Raw genomic sequence first — 26,366 nt, forward strand, 5'->3', positions numbered from 1 at the left:
GAAAATCAGGAAAATACAACCATACACATTTCAAAGATAATACACATTCCTATTCCACTGTATTTCCTGGCCTTTGATTCCACTAAACTGAAATAAACCCTCATCTAGTTAGTGTTAAATATGTTGAATTTTACAAACTCAAGCTCTTTAAAAAAAAAAAAAAGTTGAGAAACTTACTTAAGGTACTTCCATGGTAAACACAGATTCTTATCTCTTCATTAAGAAATTAGAATTGAAGGTAAATTTTATAAATCCAATAGATTCTTTAACTTGATGGAGAAGATAAAGCAATTAATGTTCAACTGATTTGAACATGATTAAATAAAGGTTACATTACTTATCATTTTGAAGGATGAAATCTGAAATAGTTCAGTTTTACACCTAACTTTCATTAGGTTTGTGGAAGGTTTTTGTGTAATTATTGTTAATTTTCAGTAACAAATAAAAAGCAAATCTTGATTTTGTATTTTCTTCTTGTAAACACACCTTAGTTGCAGAACCTTCCACTTTTCAAGCTGTTTTTCTTCTACCATAAGAAATGAGTGTTTTCTCTGCCTGTACTATTGTGTCTGCGCTGGAAGGGGGTCAGTGTAAGGCAGGGCTTGCTTGTGCAGCTGTACAGGTGATGCTATGCAAAAAGTGATAAATCCCAGAACTACTGCAATATTATCATCATCTTGAACTTCTGCTGTGCCTCTGTTGCTTCTCATTTCTAGATAATGACCATGTGTGCTTCCCCTCAGAAGAACAAGGGAAATTGGAGGTGGATGTGCTGACCAAACTTAATGATGTTCCTTTCTGTCCCCTGTGTAATATCAAAGCCAGGTTGCAGTGTGGAGACTGAACACCTGCTGTATCTGTTATTAAGTGAGCCCCCCAAAAAAGAGAGTTTTACTGGGGAATTTTCCCTGGGGATCCCAGTTAAGTGGCAGAGGAATAAATTCTCTACTCCACAGCATATAGCACAGCCTGAAATTTCCCAAGTCTGGTTCCCAAGTCCAGTAACTCCAATTTGGCTGATGAAAAGAGGGGCACTCCCACTTCTGCCCTAAACCTCCTGTGTCCTCATGTCCAAGAGATGATACAGTACCATAATAGTGCTGCTGCAGTGCTCCCCCCGCATCTGTGTTTGCATAATGGAAGAGTCAGCTGGGACTGATGATGTGGACTGTAATCATGACTGGGAAACACTTTGAAGCAAGGGATAATTAGGTTTTAAAATAGCTTTTGTGGGTCAGTTGTGAACAGGCATTTTAGTGTACTCTTGCTGTATTTCTGCTCTTTGCAACCAATACACCGTGCACAGTATAAATGATTACTTTGGAGGGAGAGATAGCATCCTTTATGACAGACAAAAAGAGAACTGTAAAGGGAAATCTGAGTAGCTCGAGGGGGTTTTACATTGTTGTAAAACATCCGTGCTGGTTTGTAATAACATTCATAAACAACTGCATTTAAACATAGATGATGCCGTGCTTTGAAGTCATGTGAAAGTCTGAGCCTTGAATGAAGCTTCTTTGAGTAATCAGAAAACCATGACGATCTGGTGCTATCTCAGCATGTCTTTCTTATTGCCAAGTCAGATCTTTATTGTGCTACAAAACTAAATACAGTGTTCAGGTCTGCACAAACACAAACATCAATGTTTATATCATAATATTTACCTTTCAAAGATGGAGTAAAGTAGCTACTCCACCCTAGCTTTGAAAAGAGAAAGAATTTCCTTCGACCTGCTCTTGAATTTATTTTTAAAGAGGTAGAGATTTTAACAATAGCGTAAAAGTCCCCCACAGTTCCTTCTTTTTCCTAGTTTATTTGTAATACTCACCTTGCTGGAGCTTGTGGGTGCATTTAAATAAGGCTGCAAAACGAAATATTCAGTCTCTCCAAGTGCTTTAATCTTAAATGAAGGTTTAGAACCCTTTTCCTCACCACTATAATCTCCATTTGAAAACACCTTCTAAAGTAATAAGCCCTGCAGCTAAATCCTCAGGAAAGGAGAGGCTTTATCAAACTGGGTAATTGGAGGGGATGTGACTGATGACAGCAGCTAGGGCTATGCTGTGAATGGAGCAGAGCTGCAGTGTGTCAAGTGTGGAGTTTTCCTGGCTTTTACCCTATTCTGGTTAAAATTGTTACTCCTCATGGACCTTTGAGCACATGCTTCCAGTTTCAGAACTGCTAAGGTAGTTTGTGTAAAGTTCTGCAGTACCATGCCGCATCATCATTTAATTTTAATTTTATACATTTTTTACCGAGTTCTAATATTCATTCTGTTTCACTTCTCCCTGTCTGTAATTAATCTGTGCAATCCTGTGTGCTGGTTTTGGTGCATGATTTTGGTGTCATTTAGTTGTTGTAATATGCCATGTAATGGCTATTTGTTGTATCTTTGGTGTAAAAAATGAACTAGTTGGGACGGAGTTGCACCTGGTTTTAAGGTTCTTTGCTGTGTATTATGCTCTATTTTAGCTGCACTTAGACCAGTTGGAATATTCATACTCATGTATTAGTCTCATTGAGGATATATATGATAGATACAGATATATAGATATCAGTTTTTTGAGTGCAAAAAGTTGTATACATTTCCATTTCTCTAAAAGCAATTAATGTAAGAGCTTATCCAAAGCTAGGGTTTTTTTGTTCTCTGAATTTTCCAGCATACAAGCTTTTCTGTCTCTAATTAAAAAAAACCAACACTTTTCTTTGAAACACAGTGTTTACTGCAGCAGTTCAGTCAAACGCCACAGAGTAACCAAAGAAACATTCTCTGACTTCTTTTTGAGGATCAGACCAAACAGATTTTTTGGGCAGAGGCTGCAGCATTTGTAATGCACACCATCGCTAGCTGTTCTGCATTTGCTTTTAGCTTTACAAAGTTCAAGGCATTTAGCAAAGCACTTTGAACAACTTATATTTTCAGTGTAGGTGAAGCAGATCAGTCTCTTTGCTTCCTGTGAACAATCTGCATTTCTTAACTTTTTATGGAATGTGCTTTACAGTATGAAAATTATGTTTCTTACAAGGAGCTGACCAGTCGGCCTTGTATGACCTGCTTTGTATCCTGTATTAGTGCAAGTGTTACTAAAGTAATTCGACTCTGGAAATAATAAGTAAAGAACATTGAAACAGTGTAATTGCGTGAAAATACATAAAAACTGTATAACTTTGAGATGGTTTAGAACAGCACATATTTGGAAACATCTCTTAAGGTAATTTTTAGTTGTAATCAGGTGTTTTCGCAGGGTTTTTTTTATGGATGGTTAGTTGGTTTTGATTGTTTATCCTTGCTGAAAAACTTTCTTCCTCAGCTGCTTTCACTGTTGCCCCACTAATATTTTGCTGCCTTTGATTTTTTCCTAGGGCGCCAATGCCTCAGCTTTGGAGAAAGAGATTGGTCCGGAGCAATTTCCAGTCAATGAGCACTACTTTGGTTTGGTTAATGTGAGTCTCAGACTGTAACTTACTGCTTTGGAAGGACAGGAATGGGTTGGTTAAACAAGACTGAGATGAGTGAATACTTTAAATTCTGAAAGATATAATCACTGAATAGTCATACTATTGAAATGTGTTTTAGTATTTTGTGCATTTGTTGAAATATGCTATTGAATTGTTGAAATGGGCTCTCTACTGAATATTTTTATTTTGTCTTATCAGTCGTAGGGTAATTTTTACATCACTTTCAAGTTATTAAAATGTGTAAGTCTTAAAGAAGGCTATGTAAAATATGTAGCTTGTTGTTCATAATATGCCAATAAAGTAAAATAAATACATTAAAAGAAAAAAAAAGTCTTGTGAAAGACTATGATGCTACAAAGTATTTATATCTGCTATTTATATTAAGATAAAAAAAAATTCAGCCCAAAGAGGAAAGCAGAAAAAATATATTGGACTGCTTGAATCAATAATTATTTTTAAGGAATGATTTAAACTTTAATTTCTGATATTACTGATGAAAAGTGTATCTTGTTAGAAAGTGAATTATACTGATGTGAAATATTAAATTAACTGGGCTTCAGAAATGACATAGTTAAAACAGGTTGATTTAACAAGAGCTCTTGTCTTGCTTTTCTTAATGGAACTGATTATTTAAATATTGTCCTGGTTCTGTAACATGTGCCTACCTCCAGATACTTAGCACTGACCTGGTTTGAGAGTCTGCAGTCTCAGCATGCACTGTGGAATCAGTAAACACTGACAAGCTGACTTCCATGCATCTCAAAACACCATCGCTTAAATTCAAGTGATTTCTTTCCTTTCTCATGAAAGCTGAAATCCCCCGCGAATGCCACATTACTTCTCTCAGAAGAGGAAATGCAGCAGTTTCACTGTTAATGCCTGTCAGTTCTGCAGCAGAACTGAGCCTTTCCATTTTTCCAGTGACAGGGTTTCTCAAATCTGTTACTCTGTTGACAGATGAACCGTTTTCCTAATTTATTGTCCAAGTCCAGAGAGGATTTAAGACTTAACGGTGAAATTGTATTGTACACCTAATCTTAAAGTTTTACATAGTTTGTGCCCTTAGGAGAAGGTTCAGTAAAGGACAGTCTTCCTAATATGTCATGAAGATCAACAAATTCTGGCTTTTTGTACTCAAGGGGGAGTAGAAATTTGAGTGGGTATCTGTCATTGCACTCATTTAAGAGGCAGGCAGCTACAATATATCAGAGTGCTTTTAATTTTCCGTCTTCTACAGGAATTTTGCTTATTTTAGCTTCAAACAAATTTTATGGGCTAAAATTCTTTGAATTGTAACAAATAATAAAATGGGATCTCATTATGTTTATGGCACACTGGTGCTGGTTTTCAGGTACAGTGGTTGGCAAAGGAAATTCGGTGATGTTGATGCCTGAATGGTTTTCAGGTCTGTTCTGCAGGTTGTGCTTACTAACACAGCACATGCATACCATAAATGTGTAATAAACTTTCAGCATGTAAATCTGCCAGGAAAAGTGAAAGTAACTAGCTATGGCCAATGACTGGAAAGAATGACAGAGATAATGAAAAGAAATACTAGATAATTAGATAATAAATTAGTACTATTAGATTGAGAAGTGATAGAAATCACAGTTTTTGCCTTCATTAATTTCTCTAATTTATTTGTAGCAATTATAGAAAGTGAATCTCCTAGAGACTTGTTAACATTTACTGCTAAGTTTTTCTAATTTGTTTATTGATTTTGTTTGTCCTAACTTTCTCCAGGGTAATGGGAAAAAGGGAAATAATGTGGAAGTCAGTAGCTTTTTTCTAACCATGTGATAGGTGGCCATTTGAGGTGTCTGGAATACAGAAAAGCATTTTAGATAAAGATGACAGTTCTGAAATAGAGATCTGTCAATTTTCCAGAGGTAGCATAAAAGAGGAGGAGGCAAAAGCCCTGTCTTAATTCTTTTCCTGCTTTATGGTAGAATCTAGGGATTGTTCAGAGGATGTGCTGAAAGAGCAATTTGAGAGGTAAAGGAAGACCTAAGAAAGGGCAATTATGGGAAACATATGGATGACCAGATGGAAATGGAAAATTCGACTTTGACTTGAAGGGACAATATCATTCACTAAATCAGCAGGAAGTATCTAAGATATGTGGTAATGAAAGCATTAGGAGTGTGATGTCCCGTGCATCTGGACAACCAGGAGCATCAAGTCTGCTTATCACTCTTCTTCCCTCTTCAGGGCAGTAATGCAAACTGTTCAAATGTATGTGCTTCACAAATTACATCAATCATTTTATCCAGTGAGGATGAAATAAAGATTTTTAATCTCAGAGAGCTGCTCTGAAAACTCTTCAGCAGTTTACCAGATTTCTAGAGCAGAAGGTTTGGTTATTCAGTCTCTTGCAGTGGATCCGTGTGTTTTGGAGAAATCCTTTTCACTGGAATGGACTATTGCAAGAATGAGAAGTTGTTAGAGCTGCCAGTGCATCAGAGCTGGAAGGAACCCCAGAGCTGCTCAAAGACAGTGTTCCAAACAGATCTAAGTTGTTTTAAATCTCTTTGTAGAATGGGGTTCAACAGCCACATTTCTTCCCAGTTGTATGTGCATCAGAAGAGTAAGCTATAAGATTATAAATGTTCATGGGTGTGCAGTGTGTTTGTTTTGCCTACTGTCTCATTTTTCCACATAGGTTTGGGTGTTGTAACTTTGCTTTCAGAATTTAAATGAGAACAAGATGAGGTGTGTGAGTGTAAAACATAATGAATGCAGTATTTTCAAGAAAGGAAACAAGAAGAACAGAATGAACCGATAAAAAGAAAAAAATGTGGGTTTTTTTACATCTCTTAGTCATGCACAGCATAAGATGGTCCCAACAACGTCTTTTTACATTTTCTGCTGCTGTTCTGAGGCAGGCTGGACAAGCATGAAGTCCCACAGTGCAGGGCTTGCACTCCCAGCTGTTGTGGCTCTGAGGCAGTGCTGGCTGAGGTGGGGAGGAGGAGGAGGAAGGTGTCTCTTGGCACTCCAGCCCAGTGCTGAAGGTCCAGGATTAGAAAGCAGAGTGAGAGTGGGTGGTGGGAGCATGGGGAGTCTGGAGCAAGGTGTTGGGTGTTTCTCTAAAGTTGGGAACTGAAGTAATACTGGTGGTAAGACCAGCATTTGTCCATTAGCAAATTGAGTTGCGTAGTCTAGAAACCTCCCAACCATTTCCCACTTGTTGCTTAGTACAGGTACAGCCTTATAAATATTTTTCATGATTGGAAGCATTTATTTTAAAAATATTTTGAGTTTTGAAGTGATAAAGACTGATGCTTTAGAGATAAAACAAATGTGAGCTAATTAAACTTTCTTCAGGAGTTTGCTTTCAAATATTCTCCTGTTGCCTGCTATGTTTCTGAATCTGGTTGGAGAAAGCCTTTTAGGAACTTAATCTGCTTGCTTTTATTTCATACTCACAGGCATGTAGGTTAACATACATTCATATTAAATTAATCTGAATTTTGTTCAGTGTTCTGAGGTCTTCATATTTTGTCTGTCTCTCACCACATGGTTGCCATTCTAATTAATTTATCATCAGACTGCTCCTTTTTAAAATTGGAATCTTATGAAAATTCTAATTTGCTTGCTTTTCATCTTTTGATGCATGCTGTAGAAACTTTAGCAGTTTTCCAGTTTGATTAAATTTTAAGAACTTTCTTAGCACTTTAATGTGGTTCTCTTTTTATGGCTGTTTCTAATTATAAACTCCTAAACAGCTTACAATATTAAATGTTTTGACTTAAGCTACTGTGTGATTTCATCAGCTTCCTTTAAGGTAAAAAGCCCCAGTTTTCCTCTTAAGTTCATTGACATATTTGCAGATTTGGACCACAAAGAAGCTAATATAAGCATTTTCCTAGCTTAAATAAAGAAGAATAATGGATGTTAAATTCATCACTTTTTAATATGGATACCTTAATGACATCTTAATATTTTTAAAATATGCTTCTTATATATTCTTTGAGTGTGTCTTGGTTATTTAGAAAGTAGTTCTTCGTATTTAATTTGTTTAAAATAGAGGAAAGTAATTAATTTTTAAGTTTTGTAATTAAATTGCATGGTGCTCTTGTTTGTCTTAATTGGGAGTGAGCAAAAAGTAGTTACTTCTCTGTTATTTCTAAGATGTGGAAGCTTTTAGTTCTTTTTCTCTATTGAAGGAACCTGCTCTTAAAATATCTCTGAAGGCAGTCTCTGCTATATAATTCTCCCCCTCATGATAATAAACTCTCAGAATTTGCTACCAATATGTGCTGCTGTCTCTATGTAACATAAATCTGAATGTTATTTCCACATTTTGCAGAATGTGTGCAATAGGTGCATGCTTCAATTTGCAGGTTGCGTGAGTGCAGCTGAAGGCTTGGGTTACTTGCTGAGGGCCTCGTAAAGATTTTTCCCACACTTTCAGTGTTGGATAATAGATTCCACTGTAGGGCGAGGGCAGCTTAAAATCAGAATGGCAGCATGAAATTAGAATGGCTGTATCCACTGGTGGCTCACAACCCTTTCACAGGAGTGGTGGAATGTTTGCAGTGCTGGGCTGAGCTGCAGACAGTGTCAGTAGCCTCAGGTGCCTAAAGGAGTCTGAGGAAGGAGTGTCCCACCTGGGGTGTCCTGGTACAAAATGGGTTATGGACACTTTTCTTGATGATTCTGCTTTCCTCTTTCAGTCCAGTGGCTTGTCTCCTTCAAAGTCTGCACGTCCCAGTTGTGTTCTGTTTTCCCTGCAGTCTTGATTTCAAGCTACCAACTGCCATAGCTTGGAAGCCTAAGCAGGCCATGTCACATTGGCATACAGGAATTTCCTTAAACAAATCTTGTCACCCTGGAACGAGAACTGAAAATGTAGGAGCAGGTTAAAGTAGTTATTTTGGACTTGGATGACAGCTATTAAGATTTGGACAATCTAATTCCTGAACTGTGTGAGGCACTCTCCATTTTCAGCTGGATTTCTTTGCAGTACAAGGTCATGCTGTGCATGTTCATTGCTGTTGTGACTGATATGTGGTAGACAGATATTTTTACCTGAGCTTATTTTGGGAGTTTTGGCATTGGGGGTATTTTTTGAACATTTTGACCCAAATACATAGAAAATATTACCAATAAGTTAAATTTTAAGTGAGACAAAATTAAATACTATTGTTCAAATTAGCCTAGGTGTTTCATGCACTTACATACTGTGTACTTGGTAATGCTTTGTGCAACGTCAATATGTTTTCTACCTTAAAGTCAGGAAGAAATGACTTGCAGAAAGTTGACCTCTGCTTATGCACTCTCTTACAGCTTGAAATTAATTTTGCCTCTCTACAGTAATGCCATGCAAACTCACAGATCTCTCTCTTATTTTGTAGTTCGGGAATACGTGCTACTGCAATTCAGTTCTCCAGGCACTTTATTTTTGTCGACCATTTCGAGACAAAGTCTTAGCCTACAAGAGTCAGCCAAGAAAAAAGGAGAATCTCCTTACATGCTTAGCTGATCTCTTCCACAGTATAGCCACCCAGAAGAAAAAAGTTGGAGTAATACCTCCCAAGAAATTTATAACAAGATTACGGAAAGAAAATGGTAACCTTTTTTTTTCTTGTGTAACAATTACAGCAATTATGATTTGATTCTGAAGCTGACATAGTGTATGCCAGCTAAATGCCTGTGTATTTGTGCTCTGTAGAGTGCCTATATAGAAAGTGCTTTTGGTGCTGTAGTATAAACAAGAGGTGCCCCAGGATAAGCGTGTAACCCTGGAGCAGTTTTGACAGGGAATCCTTGTCTCTCTCTCTTCAAATAAAACTTAAGTGCATTGTCATATTGTCACTATCTGCTTATGAAATTGCTTGCTAGTTTTGTTTCTCTGGGAGTTCAGTATTTGCAATCAAAATTCACTGTAAAACCTTTGTTCTTTGTTTTAAAGAAAATATTTTTTAAATGGAGGAATCAGTTTCCCAAACTGAGTCTGTGGAAAGACTTGCCCATAAGAATCTAGATTAAAGCCCCCCACCTTTTTAAATCGACTTAGAATTTATATATATATATAACATGACCTACTTTTAAAACTACTAAGTAGTTTTGGCAAATTGTTTTTTACATGTCATCATTATCCTAAATGTCAAGAGATTTCTAGGGATTTTTCACATTTCTTGTTTCTTATCTGCAGGGCTAATTCATTAGAATGTTCTAGAAAATTATTTGATGTTAAAATATAAATGAAACCTTGTAATCTGCTACTCAATTTGGATACATTTTTATCAAAATACAACTTTTTTCCTTAAGGAGTAATTACTATATTTACATAAACTGTGTGAGGTACAATACTTAATGCTGCTGCAATAGATGTGTTCATACTGTTGCAGTCTTTTCCAAGACCATGCATACAGACTGAAAAAGCATTTTAATGATGACTCTCCGTAGTAAAAACAAGAAATAAAATATTATGATGGCGTTCCTAGTTTGACATGGCTCTTCCAGCAAATGCACTCCATGAGCTGTAATGATATTGTTAAAAAAAAGCTCTTGGGTGCTGTACAATCACTTGCCTGTGCAAAGCAGAAAACTCATTCCCTTCTTTGGCATGTATCCTCTGGTAAGTGTGCTTGTGTTTGATACATTTACAGAAACAGTTCATTATAACAAATGCAGAGAATCATTCAGATGGAAAGCAGAAAGCAAACCACAGGAGTCATTAAGTTCATTATAGAAAGTGTTCTTTGTAATGTGTAATTATGTCATGCCACTAAAATTCTACGCAGAGCAAGGCAATTGGAAAACCTTCAGTAGAGAAGTCAGATGTAGAAGTTCAACCCTTGTATTTTTGGACCTCTTTTAATGATGATACTCTCACTTTTTGTACAAATAAATAGCTACATTCAGGCTGTAATTACATGCGTATCATATATGCTATTAAGTGCTCATTGTAAGGGTTTATAATTTTGAGCCTTAAAGAAGAGTTAAAGAGCCAGGTAGATGTGCAACACCAATCTAGAGTCTCTTCAGTCAGTATCCAGCTATACCAGGGTGATAACTGAGGACACAGTCTTAATGTATTCCGGACTCCAAAGCTGCTGCTCCATCTTTATTTGCAATGTCTGAATACAGCATGGATATATTGTACATCTCTGAGCTGGAGAGGAGCTTTTCACAAGGGCCTGTAGTGACAGGACAAGGGGGAATGGCTTTAAACTGAGAGAGGCCAGGTTTAGATTAGAGATTAGGAAGAAATTATCAACTGTGATAGTGGTGAGGCGCTGGAGTGGGTTGCCCAGAGAATCTGTGGGTGCCCCATCCCTGGAAGTGTTCACAGCCAGGTTGGACAGGGCTTTGAGCAACGTGGTCTTGTTGGAAGGTGTCCTTGTCCAGAGCAGGGGAGTTGGAACTCAATGGTCTTTAAGATCCCTTCTAACCCAAGCAATTCTGTGTTTCTCTATTAATGACGTAAAGTTTAATTGCCTGGGAAGCAGCTGCTGGCTTGAAGTCAGCTGGAGGTGTACTGTTACATTTGCATAAAGTTCTTTTAATTGTAAAATGCGCAATCTGTAGCTTTCACTTTGCTGTAGTTAATGCTTATTACTGACTGGGCACAAAGCCCTGACCTGTGGTACTACACTGTGAAGAACCTCTGAAGTCTTTTACCTTAAGAGACTTGTAGCTCTTGCCCTGCCTTGATTTACTTGATTAAATAAAGATCTTGCAATTGGCTAGATTGAACTCACTTGTCTCAAAAATAGTGTAGTAGTTCATTAAATAAACTACATGGTTCCTACTCTTGCCTGACCTATTGCACTACTTAAGCTCTCCAAATGACCTAGATTAGCATCAGGGTTTCCCTACTTAGCTAATAACCTTAGACCTTTTTTTTCTGTTTGAAGTTTATTCCTGGGTGCCATCAGGTGAATGACTGTAAAGCTTCCCTGGAGTGCCTGTATGCATTTCGAAACTTGAACTTCACTGAGTATCTTTTTCATTCATCTATCCACTCCTGTACACTGAAGACCTGTCTCTTAGAACATTCTTGGACTGCCAGCAAACTGAAATAATTGCACATTAAAAGACTTGCATGATACAAGCTCGGGATATACAATGCTTTTTAAATAGGCAGGTAAATTTCCTCTTAGCAATTCCTGGTCAGAGAGAAAAGAAGTGACTATTACTGAATCTGTGTTATCCAAGACATTGACCTAAGCTTGGCAGAGACGGCATAGCCCCTGTAGGAGAACCAGTGGCATCTGGAGGCTGGGCAGAGTGACCTGTACCAGTTCTGGCAGCACCCCACATACACCTGTGTTGAATTGTGCCCTGGTTTTCTTGCATTATGGTTCAGTTTTCAAATCGTTCCAATCAGATGAGTGATTTCTCTCAGTGCAAGCTGACTTGCTGTCCTCTCTTCCCACCCCCTATTTTTTTGGCTTAGTTTATCAAGTAGGCATTTCGGGTTGGTGTTGTATTGCTGTGAATGATTCAAGATGTGAAATCAAGGACTGGTTTTGAAATCTGACTCTGTTAAAAAACTTTCTGTAGCACAGCACTAACTGATCAGTTAGTAAGCCTTGTGTTTTATCTCGCAGAACTGTTTGATAACTACATGCAGCAGGATGCACACGAGTTCCTGAACTACCTTTTGAACACCATTGCGGACATCTTGCAAGAGGAGAGGAAGCAGGAGAAGCAGAACGGGCGCCTGCCCAATGGCAACGTGGACAGTGAGAGCAACAGCCCCCCAGACCCCACCTGGGTGCACGAGATCTTCCAGGGAACATTAACTAACGAAACCAGGTGTCTTACCTGTGAAACTGTAAGTTCTCATGTGCTTTGTAAACACCAACACTGCCACGTTCAGAGCTTCGTGCTTCACAGTTCATTTCTCCCAGAAGAACAAGATATTTGTTTAATTCTTCAGTGATCTTTATAGTTGTGTGTATATTTGCAGTTTTTCTTTGTTAGTAAGAATATTCCAGCAGCCGATGCATGAATTGTAGGAAGAGACATTTGATCAATGTTAGGAAAATGCCCAATTGTTTTTTTTGTCAGTGTGATCATAATCACCTTCAAAATTTAGATCAGAAAATTCTAAAGTGGTGTATTCTTAAACAAAATAAACTCTGATTTATGGGTGTGAGGTTCTTCTCAAATTTAGTGTCTAAATAGCTTAGTGTTGTGCTTACTGATACATCTCATAATTAAATATTGTGAATCAGTTTCCATGGATTGCTAGTTGTTAAATTTAAAGCCGTTGAAATCAAGATACTAATGGTTGGCTTTTGGCACTTTGGTAGTAGACTGGTATTCTCAAAAAACATACCTTCATGTTCATGAAAAGTAATCCTTCCCTAAATGTCTGTCCACAGGAATTCTTCTAATACTACATCCTGAGAAATAAAATTTCTCTGAGTATGCTATACTAAAATATTTGTGAGAAGTTCCATGATAAGAGAAAGAATGTATTTCATAAAAACTTAAAATTGGATTTTACCAGCTTGAGAAAGACTCAAAGCAGCACAATTTGAAAATTACAGTAATTCTGTCATGATCTATTCCTTAGAGATTGTAAAAAGCTAAATGGCTGTGGTTTTTGTATAACTTCATGCCAATTTTCTTTAACTTAATTAGGTAATGCAGATATGTCAGCATGACGTTGGAAGGCAGGAATCAAATCTGTATATTTCTCATGTAATTTTCTCAGTCTTCTAGAAATACCCATCTCTTTTATTTCAAAGAACAGAGCTTCATAATGTCATGTATAATGTAACTGCAGACTATGAGTAATTTAGGTGCTCATTCTACGCTACCATATTTTTTCTAGCAGATTTCCCCTCCCTAATAAGTATTTCTTGGCAACTATCAATTGTTTCTCTTCTAGTTCTTGAGCTGTTCTTTTTTTTTCCCCTTGAAACATGAGTGTAGTCTTTTGACACAACTGGCATCATTATCTTTCCTCCCTGTGGCATTATGAATTACTGCTGTCAGGATTTTGATCTAGGTACCATCCTTAAAGCAATTTTAAAACACTGATATGCTCTTTGCTAACATATTTTATTAGTTATCAGGTCTGTCACAATTTGGAGAATTTTACTAACACTGCTTGGTTTTTTTTTGTGTTAGCTGTAGCTAATAGAAATATTCAGCTACTGCTGAACAAGATAATAATCAAAGTAATCTGGAAACTATTTTATCAGGTTCTGTATTTTTAGTATGTCAGCTTGTGTCTAAAACACAGTGACCTGGAAATGAGCATGTAGAAACACATTTGGATACAATAAATGGGCAATATTACTGTGAATAGTGTCTTATTTTTAAAAATACTGAGTATATATGATTGTTTTGATGCTTATTAGGAGCTGTTGGCATTTAGATTCTTTGTGTCTTTAGAAATATAAGCTAAAATGTTAGGAATACTTGGAAATAGCTCATGTACAAGATTACAAGCAATAGTGGATGAATTACTGCTTCTTAATGACAAGACAATAGCCCCAGTATATTTTTAATTTAAATTGGAAAATTATTGCATATTTAAATATAAAGCATAACATATATCTTTGCTGAAAGTGACAGTCATTATCTTGTAATGACAAAGCTCCTCAGTGTTCCTAAAATGAGCAAAACTTTATTCTGATTTTGGTTGTCCTGGTTATGGAAAAAAGCATCCTTCCAGATGCACTGTTTCATTAGCCCATATTAAAGATAAAAACTGAACTATCTAAAGATGCATCCTCAGTTTAAGTATGGACAGTGGAGTATAAGGAACGTAGATATGATTCTTCAATAAAGATTTGTGTTGTGAAGCAAGCCAATTTATTAAATGAATGTGTTACAAAGGGATTGTAAGTTGTCTTTATATGTTTTTAATGTGGTTTCTCTTTATAATGCTTTCACCCTTCCTTGATAGAGGCAGAATGATGAAGTGAATGTAAATTTTTATGGCTAATTTATAGAAACTGTCTAGAAGTTAATTGGTTTTATGGATTTCTCTCATAGTTTAAGGAAGGATAAGAGTAAACCAGAAAGTATTATAATTGGCTTCATCAAGATTAAATTTTGAACAGCTAAATGTGGCCAGTACTTCTACAGAGAAATATAGGAAATTGTCAAAACCACCGTATCAGTCTCCAGGTGATGGTCTTGCTCTTGGGTTCAAATGACTCTACAAGGCATAAAATTCTTTGGCTCAGTTCTGCTTTGGACTGAGAGAAGGCAATAAGGAAAATCCCAGTGTTCTCTCTCATATGAGTACTACAGAGCCTTTAGCTGTGCTCAATTTTCATTTCTCTCTCTTTTTTTTTTTTTTTTTTTAACCAAGATAAATCACACACTTTGTTTCAGCTTCTTTTAAAACTACATTCTGTTTTAGCACACATGGCACTCTAGAGCTGCAAGAGCTCTTTTGCCAGTGAGCAGATTCACATTGCCAGTGGAATTCCCAAGTGTAAGAAATAATGGATTTTGTGAGTGTCAGCCATCTGAGCTTTGTGTTCTGTGCAGCTTTGGTCATCAGAGCACAGCTGAGCTGTGTGGGTGCAGATGATGTCCGTGACGTGGGAACAGCACACCATCCTCTTCAGCCAGAGCTCTGGAACATCCTAAGTCCTCACTATTACTCAGATGTTCCTCTTAGGAGCACTCAGACAGCTTTTTAAACACATCAGGGCTCGATCCTGCAAGTGCTGAGGTTTTCTCATTGTGCCTGTAATTTTTTTCATTCTATAGATGATTGAAATATATAGCACTGCTGATTGTAGTCTGAGAAGCTTAGTGATGTTTATTTGAAATAGAACCTTTACAAAAAGTGAGGGGGGAGACTTGTAGGACTCCAGAGTGGCTTTAATTTTTTTTTTTTAATTAAAACTGTATAAGTTCATGTTAGAAAAATCTATTCAAATACTATATTCAAATACTATATTCAAATACTACACTAAGGCTCAAGGAATCTTAAAAATTAAGAATAGCAATTTATAAATCACCAACATAAATGGAAAAAAAAAATCCACTTTATTCTTGCAATATAGCCTTCAATGATTCCTCATGGTCCTCAGTGCCCAGTGGGCTGTCTAACCTGAGTGAGGTATTTTAAGGCCATATTATCACAGAGAATGGAAATTGTCCTTTTGCAAACTTCTGTTTTCAGTACCAATCTCTTTTTAACCAAGTAGAATACATCCCTTCCCTCCTCTCCATTGCCCTTACAGCTTTTGTGTGGGATAAAGCTGCCTGTGAAATCTTTATTGTTTCACATAATTTTCCTTGATTAGACCAAAAGCAGAAGAATTATCTAATTGCATGTCTGAATAACACTGATCACATGACTCCCTAATTCCAGCTGTCCTAGCTGAAGGCTGCAGCAGCAGAGTGTTTTCTAGAACTGATGTTTTTTTTTTCTGAGCCATTCTTAATCCCCAGTTACAGTGATTTCCACCAGGGTTCCTAGTGTTATAAACGCAGGTCTGATAATTCCAAGAGTGATTTGCAAGGGGATATTTTGAAGAATTGACCACACAACTAAACCATAATACATCCCTGAATGTGCAGCACACTGAAGATGCAGGTAGCTTTTTTTTCCCACTCTGAACATTTTGGAAGTTTTCCATATGTGTTCTGTGATCTCTCTAAAAGTATAAAGATTATACTTGAGCATCTGAATGTTGCAGTTGAAATTATGTGTACTGACTTAGTGGTGTTTTTTGACATGCACACTTAACTCTTGGAAAGACTAGGGTCAGAACAGTGGGAGCCCAGTCTTCTCACAGGTATTAACAGAACCTTTCAACTTAATTTCCTGGGTGTTTGTGTTTGCCCTGTGTTTTTAATGCTCAAATACGGTTGTCTTGACCATCTGCCTTTTTCTTTTTTTCTCCATGTACGCTGCCCTTAGGAGCTGTGTGTTTCTCATCTCTTGAGTATCAGAGAACAAATTTCCACTTATTTTTTTTTCCATTCTGAGTTGAAAAGAGAACATAAATCTCATGTTTAAAAGAATCAGCTTACATTATTTCCCTGTAGCCATTTCACTTTTCCTGCATTCACTCAAGAAACTGCAGCCAGGTATCTTTTCTAAAAGCATTTACTTCTGTATCTAGGCAGAGACCATTGTCATGAGTGACATTGAGAATATTTAGATACAGAGAGGACACACTAGCAGGCAAAAGTGAAGGTTGCGCATAACTGGTTTTTAAAACTTCAGTAGCATAGTTGGTTTTCAGGGCAGCTGTGGATTTTTTCATCATTTGTCAGGGTGTGTGGTGGAACTTATTTTCTGCTTCTAGAATGTTCTGTTTTACTTCCTTGTTATTCTTACTTTTTTTTTTTTTTGAGAATTGGCTGCTATTGGAGCTTGGTCTGCCTCTGTCAGACCAAGCTCCAAGCTCTCATTTGCCAAATTTAGTGTCTGCTGCTCCTTTAATAGTATGAGTCTAGCCTGGAAGAGGCTTCAGAATATTCATGCTGTTTATTGGGTACAGTGTGACATGGACATACATAACTTTCAGTTCAAGGGAGTCAGAGAGGAACAGAAGTGAGAGCACTAAGCAGAATAATCACAGTGATTCTGTTCTTCTGAAAAATCTGAGGTGTAGAAGAAACTTATATATCAGCATTAATATCATTGATCTGAAATCACAGCATAATGACAACTGGCATTATATACACCCAGAGACTCAAACACACTTCACCCTTCCTGAAAAAAAAGAGAAAATACAGCAAATCTCTGAAATAGAAAGGCCACTTGTAAAATTTTTTAAAAGGATATTATAGGGTAAAAGATGCATTCTGTCAATAGAAAGTGGTACTGAAAAACAGAGGTAAATTAGTATTATTTGTCTTAACTATGTTCTATTGGGTCTTCTTTTCATGCAGGTAAGCAGCAAGGATGAAGACTTCCTAGACCTTTCAGTTGATGTGGAGCAGAATACTTCAATCACTCACTGTTTAAGGTAGGCACAAAAATCCAGATGTTTGTGATTTGCCCTTACCTGTTACCCAGAAAGCAGGAAATAAGCTGCCTGTTCTACCTTATGTAGATTGAAGTGTATTGTTATGCTGCTATTGTGCATTTATATGGATATTTCATATAAAAAATGAGCGTTTACAGCTTTGTTTTTTTACTCAGGGGTTTCAGCAACACAGAAACTCTGTGTAGTGAATACAAGTATTACTGTGAAGAGTGTCGCAGTAAGCAAGAAGCACATAAAAGGTACAGCACAGCTGGGGAAGGAGACAAATAACCCATGCATTCAATGAAAATACTCTGGTACTGCTTTTGTGTGTATGTGTAAAGGAGAGAACACCCTTTTCCCCTTAATTTTTCTACTCTTCTTCCACTTAAAAGTAACTTGCCTGCATTCCTCTTGCTAGAATTCAATGTGTCTCTTTCCATGAGTAGTAAGAATCCATGTAAAGCGTTTTGGGACTCTTTTGATCATTATTTATTTTACAAGTGAGAAAATTAATAGTCTTAAGACCAAGAAAAAGTTAAAAAGCCAAGTCAAAACAAGCTCTTGAGGACTAATAAAAAATAATTGGCAATGATGAAGTCATTGATTGCATGTGACTTCTTAAACTTAATTTTGTTTTGAAAATGACATAATTTTTCCAGTTGCTGAAAGATTCAGTTTGATAGCAGTTTTTGTAACTATTGTTGTTGACTGAGTTTCTGATTTCTTGAGAGTGTTTGATTAATTGTGCTAAACTGCTTGACAGAGCTCCTGAAAATCATCAGAAGCTCTGTGGAAGCCTGAAAACCATGATGTTTGCTTAAAACCAATTCTTGTCTGCCTAATAATTCTAGTCTTGTTTACACCTTTGAAAAACCTGTCAATTTGTGTACTGTGTGGTTATTTATTATCTGAGAAAGTATTTGGCTTAAGGAGTGGGAGCTCTGACATGCTCTACTGGTTATACCACTGCTGCTGGTTATTTGGTTTACCATGGATTGCACACACAGCCTTTGCATATCTCATCTGCCAAGTCTGCCTTCACATGTTGCCTAAGCTTACTAATTGGTGTCTGGTAGAGGTTGTGAATCCAGGCCTGGCCTGTTTTCTGTTGCCTGAGCTCTTTTTCTGTGTGGGAGGTAATGTGAGCCATGACCAATATAAATTGGGTTGACATAAACCTGTACTGTAGGCACTTCCATGGCAAAACACAGCTTTGATTGCTTATGTTTTGGGTTTCACATGGGGTGTAGGTTCAGTTTCACTGCAGTCATACCTTCCATCTCTATAAAACAGTTTATATCTGTGATGGGGACTACTCAGGTAGCAAAGATGGTACCAAAATTCTTCACCATTGAAAGAGCTCCAATTACCAAACACAGTTACATTATAAGGAGAGGACTTAGTTTTGAAAAGAGAGCAGAAATTGTAGCCATAATATAATGAAAATGTAACTCACCCTAAAAAACCATTGCTTCTGCCATCTTTCTGCCCTGCTCCAACTGTTTTCATTTTCTGGTTCCCTTGTGGGCAGGTGAGTTATCAAGGAGTATGTCCACAGTCCCCTATCTTTTGAAAACCGGTTGTCTTTTACAAATTTCCTGTCTTTCTGAAAGTGTGGCCTTAATAGACAAGTCTGAAACCTGGGCTGTACTGCAGAGACTTTTGAGCTGCCTTTTGGGGCTGAAAGTTTGAAAAGCCTACTGACTTTTGTGCTGGTCTTAGGCACGTGGCTGTGCCAAGAAGCAGAGAGCTCTGGTTTGGTTGCTCTGTTAGCATGGGCAGATTCATTGCCCAAAGATTTGGAAGTCAGTGTTTGCTGCCAGGCCAGCTATGGTTGGCTGAGGAGGATTTGTAGGCACTGATGTGAGATGTCAATACCTCGTGCTAGGGAAAGGGGCTACTGAATCCTCAGTAGAACTAGGTCATTTTCTGGCTTTGACTGCCATAAAACACTGCTGCAACATTTGTACCAAATTTTTGTGCCAGAGCTCAGCCTTATCTTGTTTGGATAGCAGGAGGTAGATGCATAACAGTGGGCTATTTGTGTCCCTTGGAAATTTTAAATGAATGGCTTGGAAATGAATGGCTAGGAAAGCTTAGGAGTAATACTTATGTGACAAAGTGGTGTAACAAAGCTTATTTTAAAGAGCTTGTTTGACTTGGCTGGTTTCCTGGGAAATTCAGCTGGAACAGGACCTCTGAAATAGCTCTGTTGCAATACCTGCACTGTACATCAAGTGGGATCTAGGTTTTGATTTTGGAACTCGGGAAAGCTATGGGTAGATAAACTTAAAAATTGAATTCTGTGCTGTGTGATCTTTATGTCTAAATTATTATGTGAGCTCATCACAGCTGTTTTTATGTACTATATCTTACTGTTTTAAATATATTTTCAGTTCTCTCTCTCTCTCTTTCAGTTAAAAATCTTCCTTTAGTTTAACAACACAATATACTTTTAAACAGCTGATTGCTTTGGTTTCTTTTAATGCTTGCAAAGGTTTATAAAGACTTCAGTAAAACAAGTTTCTTGTTTGTTGCTACTGACTGAATGTTTAGGATGGATATTGGAAACACTGGGTTTTTTGGGTTTGTTCTTTTTTTCAGGATGAAAGTAAAAAAGCTGCCTATGATTCTAGCTCTCCATTTGAAGAGATTTAAGTACATGGATCAGCTGCATCGATACACAAAACTCTCTTATAGAGTAGTTTTCCCTTTAGAGCTTCGTTTATTTAACACCTCAGGAGATGCCACCAATCCTGACAGAATGTATGACCTTGTTGCTGTGGTAGTTCATTGTGGAAGGTAATTACTCTGCTTTAAGCAAGGGATTTTTTTATAAGCATAACTGTGCTTAAACGAACAACACAAAGCCCCCAGTGTCATATAAATCAATAGCAAATGAAGACCTCTTAAAAAGAAATTTATTTAGGAAAAAAATTGTTGTGAGAAGGTACCAGTCCTGACAGAAATTATGGCCTTGATGCTTTGAGAGATCATTGTGAAACATGGTAACGGTAACTGTATTTCACATTACAGATCTTTATATGAACTTAACTGTGTTTAAAAAAAACACAAAACACACATTATCATATGATAATATTTAAAAACAGTTTTTAAGGAAAAAAGCTTTCTTAGGAAGGGAAGCATTATAGAAAGATTAATTTATAAAGCATTTCCTTTAGGGTGTGGTTTTTTCCTTAAGGCTTGAGCAACATTTTCTGAAATATATCCATATGTTATGAGTTTGTTGATTACTTTGTTTCATTGCTTTCAAAACAGGGCTGTTAGATTTGTATTTGATTTTGCTATATTCAAGAATGTTCTTGTGGCTTCAAGGCTTAAAACCAGCTTGTTCTACAAACTGCTTATTGAGTGGATAAAAGCACCAAATTGAAAACTTGAAAATTACGATTTGACAACTAGAATCACAGAATAATTTATGTTGTAAGGTCAAATACTAAAACTCAAAGCAGGGTAACTTTGACATTAGATTAGGTTGAACTGGTCACAGTTTCATAACTAGGAATCCTAATTTCACTTTCTCTTTGGGCAATTGACTCCACTTATTCAGTCTTCTCACAATGACTAGAGAGGAAAGTTAAGATAAATAGATCTCAAATTGGACAATTTTGGAAAATATGCCTTTGTGCCGTGGTTTTCTGGGACACTCTTTCTCTGGATTATAAGAGAAATTATTTCTGGCTGTTCTGACTATTTCTGCCTTCTTGGGAACTTTTCTGTTCTCAGAGCCATGGGCAGGAAGGAGATGTCCATGCTGTTTTCATGGTGTTGCTCTGATGCGCAGACATCTCCCTCGGGATGGCACCTTCCCTCCCTGACCTGGGCACAAAAGCCACGGGAGTGCTGCTGGCCAGTTATGGCAGTTCCAGAACTGCTTTAACTCGGTTGTGCACTTTCAGTTGTAAGGTTCAGCTGTTTCAGAAACTGTGCTGTTTCCTTACTTGAAACCTGATGAGAAATAAGGCGCTCCTAAAGTTCTGATGGGTTGTTTTTTCTGGCATAGTCGTGGAGAAATTTCTTGTCTGCCATAACTGAAGAGGCTGAACATTGTAACAGTTTTAACTGGGAGCCGTTCTCGTTGCTGAGCTTCTTGAGACTCCTAAACTGCCCATTTAATTCAGTTTCTGTTTACAGTGGACCAGATAAAGAGACTGGAGATGAGCAGCAGCTCTACAGGCTTTTTTCTTTCTGGAGATCAGAAATAGTTTGGGATCTGTTCTGTCTCTATGAAATATCAGAATGCTTTATTGATTTCGCTTCTCTGTCTCTGTTTAAGATTTCATTTATATTGTCTGTGCCTGTGCTGCTCATTCCTTATTTGAAATTGTAATCCTTTATTTAGCATAATAAGTAAGACTGTATTGTGAGGATGATGTAAGTAGAGAGAAAAAAAAAAAGACAAGACACATCCAAACAGAAATTGTAGTGGTAGCCATTTTAATTGCTGTTAAGTATTGCTTTTCTACAAGAAAAATAATTAAAGGGAATGCATCTCTACATATATATGGGTGTTATGGTTTATGTTCTTTCCTAATTTTATTTTACAGTGGCCCTAACAGAGGACATTACATTGCAATAGTGAAGAGTCATGATTTTTGGTTGCTTTTTGATGATGATATTGTTGAGGTAAGCCCAACCAGAGCACATGCACCCCCGTTGTGGATCTGATTATTTAAAGTAGAATGACTGGTGTGCTGATGAAAAGAGGCTTCAACCCCAGTCTAAATGAGCAATAATTGTGTGTGCAGAGCTGTGCCTTACAATTTGACTGTACAATGCTTTGAATTCTATTTAGGTTTTTAAAAAGAAACTCTTTTGTTTATGGCCACTGTCTTTCACCATTGTTTAATAAACTGTTCTGTGGCAAGAAGACAAATAATGATATAGATAAATTGGGTTTTAGCTTACAATATATAGGAACTTAATGCAATACTTACAACAACACTTAAAAATCTGTATGTAAAACATACATAGCTGCTACCCTCTGTGCAATTGATGGCTGAGGGGAAGCTGAGACATAACAAGTTTAAGAATGATTTGGATTTTACTGTTTAATGTAATTATGTGAAAGTTAATTTGGTTTGACAATAACTTTTAGAGTGGAACCTTATTTTATGTGTATATTATGCAAGACATTCCTACTTCAATTTCTTGTGTTTTTACATCCAGAAAATTGATGCACAAGCTATTGAAGAATTCTACGGGTTGACATCAGACATCTCAAAGAACTCTGAGTCTGGTTACATCCTCTTCTATCAGTCCCGGGACTGAGGGGGAGCTGTGTTGAAGAGAGATTCTTGTGTCTCACATCTCTTCTGTCCTGGAGTGGAGCGAGCACTGAAGAGAAGGAAAGCAGGGAGCTCTAGGGGCAATAGCACAGTTTGCACACAACTAAGAAAAGAGTTTGGGGTTCTTAAAATGTTTATATCATTTTCATTTTATTTGCTCAGGTATTATGCTGACTACACATCTCCACTGCATCCCATAAAAGCAAAAAGAGAGATACCAGCCACTCTTGCAGGAGCTTTCCTTTGGGGAATGCCATCTCTGTGGTCCTAGTTCAAAGCCCATTGAAGCCTTCCATGGACTTCAGTGACCTTTGAATCAGGTTTGGTGCAGTTAGGAGCGTTAGAAATCTGTATTTTATACAGACTTTGTGTACAAAAGGTAAAGGATTCCCTGTGAAGTTAGTTTCCTGTGCTTAGGTTTGAAAGAATGAGGTTTGGAAGGTTAACATGTAAGCAAGAAGTTATGTCTGGGCCCAACTCAATTGCCTTCTTGATGGAAGTGGTTTAACTGAGGGTGTAAAGTGGTGTCAGGGAGGCAAGGATGCTTTGCTTCTCTGGAGAAGCTTACATTATTTATAACGTGCAATCGGGAACAATCAGTCAAGGTTATGGCTTTTCATCTCCGTATGGGGAAAGATTTGGTTTGTAATAGTTTATTTTTTATTTATAAATTATTGTAACTTAGGATCTTGTGTATTGTCCTTTATTCTAACAAGTATTGGAAATTTTATATATTCATTTAAATTTAAACTAATTATGTTTAAATATTAAAGGAGAGACAATAAAAATTACAAAAGCGACGCCTACAATATCTGAAAAAATTTTTAACACAGAAGAGAGATTTCCTTCTGGAGGAACTGGTATCTAACTCAGGTACTTTATTTAATTAAATCAAAATAGACTCTTCCCACTAATGGGTGAAAAAAGTGATGTAGAAGACTTAAATCATAAGAAAACGTTGGTGCAGTGGTGGTATACCAGTCTTTGTAGTTCTTTGATGATTTGTTAATGGTTCATACTCCAGGCAAATTAGAATGATTTGGATTGAAGTAAATAATTTTAAGAATATTATTTCCTCTCCTAAAAGCAGATCAACTTCTATTAAACATGAAATTAAGTCTGAGTAATAAGAAGAAATAGGTTTGGAATTTCATGAGACTGAAGGTACCACATTCCTGTGAGAGTAATAATATTTAAGTCCTGTATAGTGGAAATTTTTGAAACTAAGCAGTTTACCTTGCTTTAGACTTATGAAACAGCATTAAGAATTAAATCTTGGCAAAACACCTGATCTATAAGAAATGTGAACTATTTGACATTCTTCACTTAGGAGTACATTGTCTGACAGTAGCTGAATGTAATTTCTGGAAGGTCATTGGATGTGCATTCCAGATTATGGCAATCAGGTCTTGGATGTCCTTGTCACTCCCTTGTCAGCTAGTGATTTTTACATTACTGTAATTTTCTAAGGTTATTTTATTGATACTGTTACAACTTTAAAAAAGAATGTCTCCTGTCTGCTGCTATAACTGACTATTTACTTACCTGTATCTTTTAGCTCAGGAAATGACTTCACCTATTCACTCAGTTGAACAAATCTTTAACAGGGTCACTAAATAAATTGGGCTATTTAGCAACTGTCATACTATAACAAATCGCTTTTGTAAGATGCAGAGTTTCTAATGCCTTGGTTTGGCTAGAATTCTTTTATAGAAGATTATGTATCATGATTAAACTACCAGCATTGTAAAGTAAAGGCTAAATATTGTGGGAGGTGCAGAAAAATATGATTGGATTTTTCTGAAAGGATTCAAATAATGTTACCATCTATTTTTGGCTTTCAATAGAAAAAGGGTTTAAGGGGTAAATTAGTTGAATAATGGTGCATGTTTGAAGGATGAAGTCCTTTGCATACTAAAGGTACAGTATTGCAAAAGAACTGTCATATTACCTTTTGCTAATTTGTTTGGTCTTTTTTTTCCTTTTTTTCTTATTTTTCTTTTTTTTGTTTTGTTTTTTTCTTTTGTTTTAATGTAGTTGAAAGCTGAGGCTAGTTGATAAATGTTTTATACTTTAACAAAATTCAAAACATTTTTGTTGTTTCACTGGTTTTACTCCTGCTATGTATTTTTATAAGACACTGACTTTTATTTTGTATAGGGGTTTTGAGATAGTATTCCAAATTATATATTTCATTTTTCTTTTAGCGCAGCTGAAATAATTGTAAGTTCTTAATTAAACTGATGTCAGAAACTGCAACTTAGAATTAAAAGAGACAGAAATATGAAGTATAACTGATTGGTATGTAAAACATTATAGGATTTTTTTCTTGACTGTAATACAGTGAGGAGTGTGGGAAAGTTGTCAGTTGTTATAAATGGTGGAATTTATTTGCTGTGTAACTATGTAAATGTCAGTTGGGATTGCAGTCCCTTATTTTGTATATTGGAGCAAAAAACTTCTATTAAATAAAGTTATGTTCTCTAAAGATACATTCTGTATCCTTTGTGGAGCCCAGATGGTCAGTCACCTGCCTTTTGTACTTTATAATGTTTTCTAAAAAAACCCCAAACAACTATGTGGAGCTTGTTGTATGAGGCCAACTGCCCTGAGCCCTGGGCAGAGAGGTGTGTTTAAATACACTGCATTAAGTACCTTACTCAGTGTGTTGTGAGGGAAATCATAGGGTGGCAGCTGTGTTTGCGGTGGTGTGCTTCTCTAGGAGTAGTTTTTGGTAAGTCCCTGGTCTCTGAGGTAGAAGAGAAGGGAGTTGTAAATACTGTTCTTCATTGGGCTTCTTCTCCCTTAAAAACAAATTTGTGCCTTCCCACAAAATATGTGTCCGAGTTACCCAAGGGATTTCTTGGATCGCCACCTTGTGGGAGGGAAAACAGGAGGAGAGAAAAATGGGAGAATTTACAGCATTAACATGTGAGAGACTGACAAAGAACAGGAGTCCAGCTCACAAATACAAGCTGCAGCTGGTTACAGTATCCCTGGATCATCTGGGATCTTTCTTCACTTGGAGTCCACTCTTCTTCTGTAATGCAAGTAAATAAATGTGAGGCTTCACAAACAGCTCAGACCCTGCCATATTTGTAGTTGTGATGATTATCTGTAGCCTTTCATTGCCCAGAAATGGTGACTTTAGGTGTTGGGGTACATGTGTGAATTGTTAAACCAAGTTGTGTTTTCAGAATTTAGTCATAAACCAGATTGCATCTCCTTAGGTGTCATTCAGGTGGTATTAGCACATAGGGATTTGAAGCCAATTCAGATCCCCCATCACAGTCTGTGCCATCTGCGGAGGGCTGGCAGATTAGTGCAGGATCCACAGATCTGTATCCCTCTGGAGTAGCAGCTTGAAGCTGGGTAGGACATCCTGACGTGTTCCGTGTGGAATAGGGTGGTGGTTTGGTGGTTTGTATCTGTGGGTTTGGTTTTTTGTTTTCCTTTTGTCATTGGTTTGGGGTTTTTAAAAGTTGTCTGAGAGCAGTTTCTTGAAATTGTATTCATAGATGAAACCACCTCTTTGGTTACCTTTATCTCTAAAAGAAGGAAAGGTTTCAGTGCATGTTAATTACCTGTGGGCTGCAGTATTACACTGACAGTACTTTTGTGACTTTTCTAAAAGTTTAAACAGTGCAGGTATTGATCGTTTGCTTCCAAAGGGTGG

At 37.0% G+C, this 26,366-nt stretch overlaps 1 protein-coding gene across 1 annotated transcript in view; it reads left to right on the top strand.

Annotated features, from left to right (window-relative positions):
* The window catches only part of USP12 (ubiquitin specific peptidase 12), a 32,721-nt gene extending 7,539 nt beyond the window's left edge, over positions 1-25,182 (top strand). Inside the window, exons 2-9 of the mRNA XM_030955686.1 lie at positions 3,364-3,444; positions 8,820-9,033; positions 12,024-12,250; positions 17,302-17,378; positions 17,555-17,638; positions 19,986-20,183; positions 21,950-22,028; positions 22,572-25,182. Of these exons, the coding sequence (XP_030811546.1) occupies positions 3,364-3,444; positions 8,820-9,033; positions 12,024-12,250; positions 17,302-17,378; positions 17,555-17,638; positions 19,986-20,183; positions 21,950-22,028; positions 22,572-22,673 (1,062 nt within the window). The 3' untranslated portion in view covers positions 22,674-25,182. The remainder of the gene's footprint in view (positions 1-3,363; positions 3,445-8,819; positions 9,034-12,023; positions 12,251-17,301; positions 17,379-17,554; positions 17,639-19,985; positions 20,184-21,949; positions 22,029-22,571) is intronic.
* The last annotated feature ends 1,184 nt before the right edge of the window (positions 25,183-26,366 follow it).

This window comes from Camarhynchus parvulus, chromosome 1 (assembly GCF_901933205.1).
Source record: "Camarhynchus parvulus chromosome 1, STF_HiC, whole genome shotgun sequence".
In the NCBI taxonomy this organism is placed as follows: domain Eukaryota; kingdom Metazoa; phylum Chordata; class Aves; order Passeriformes; family Thraupidae; genus Camarhynchus; species Camarhynchus parvulus.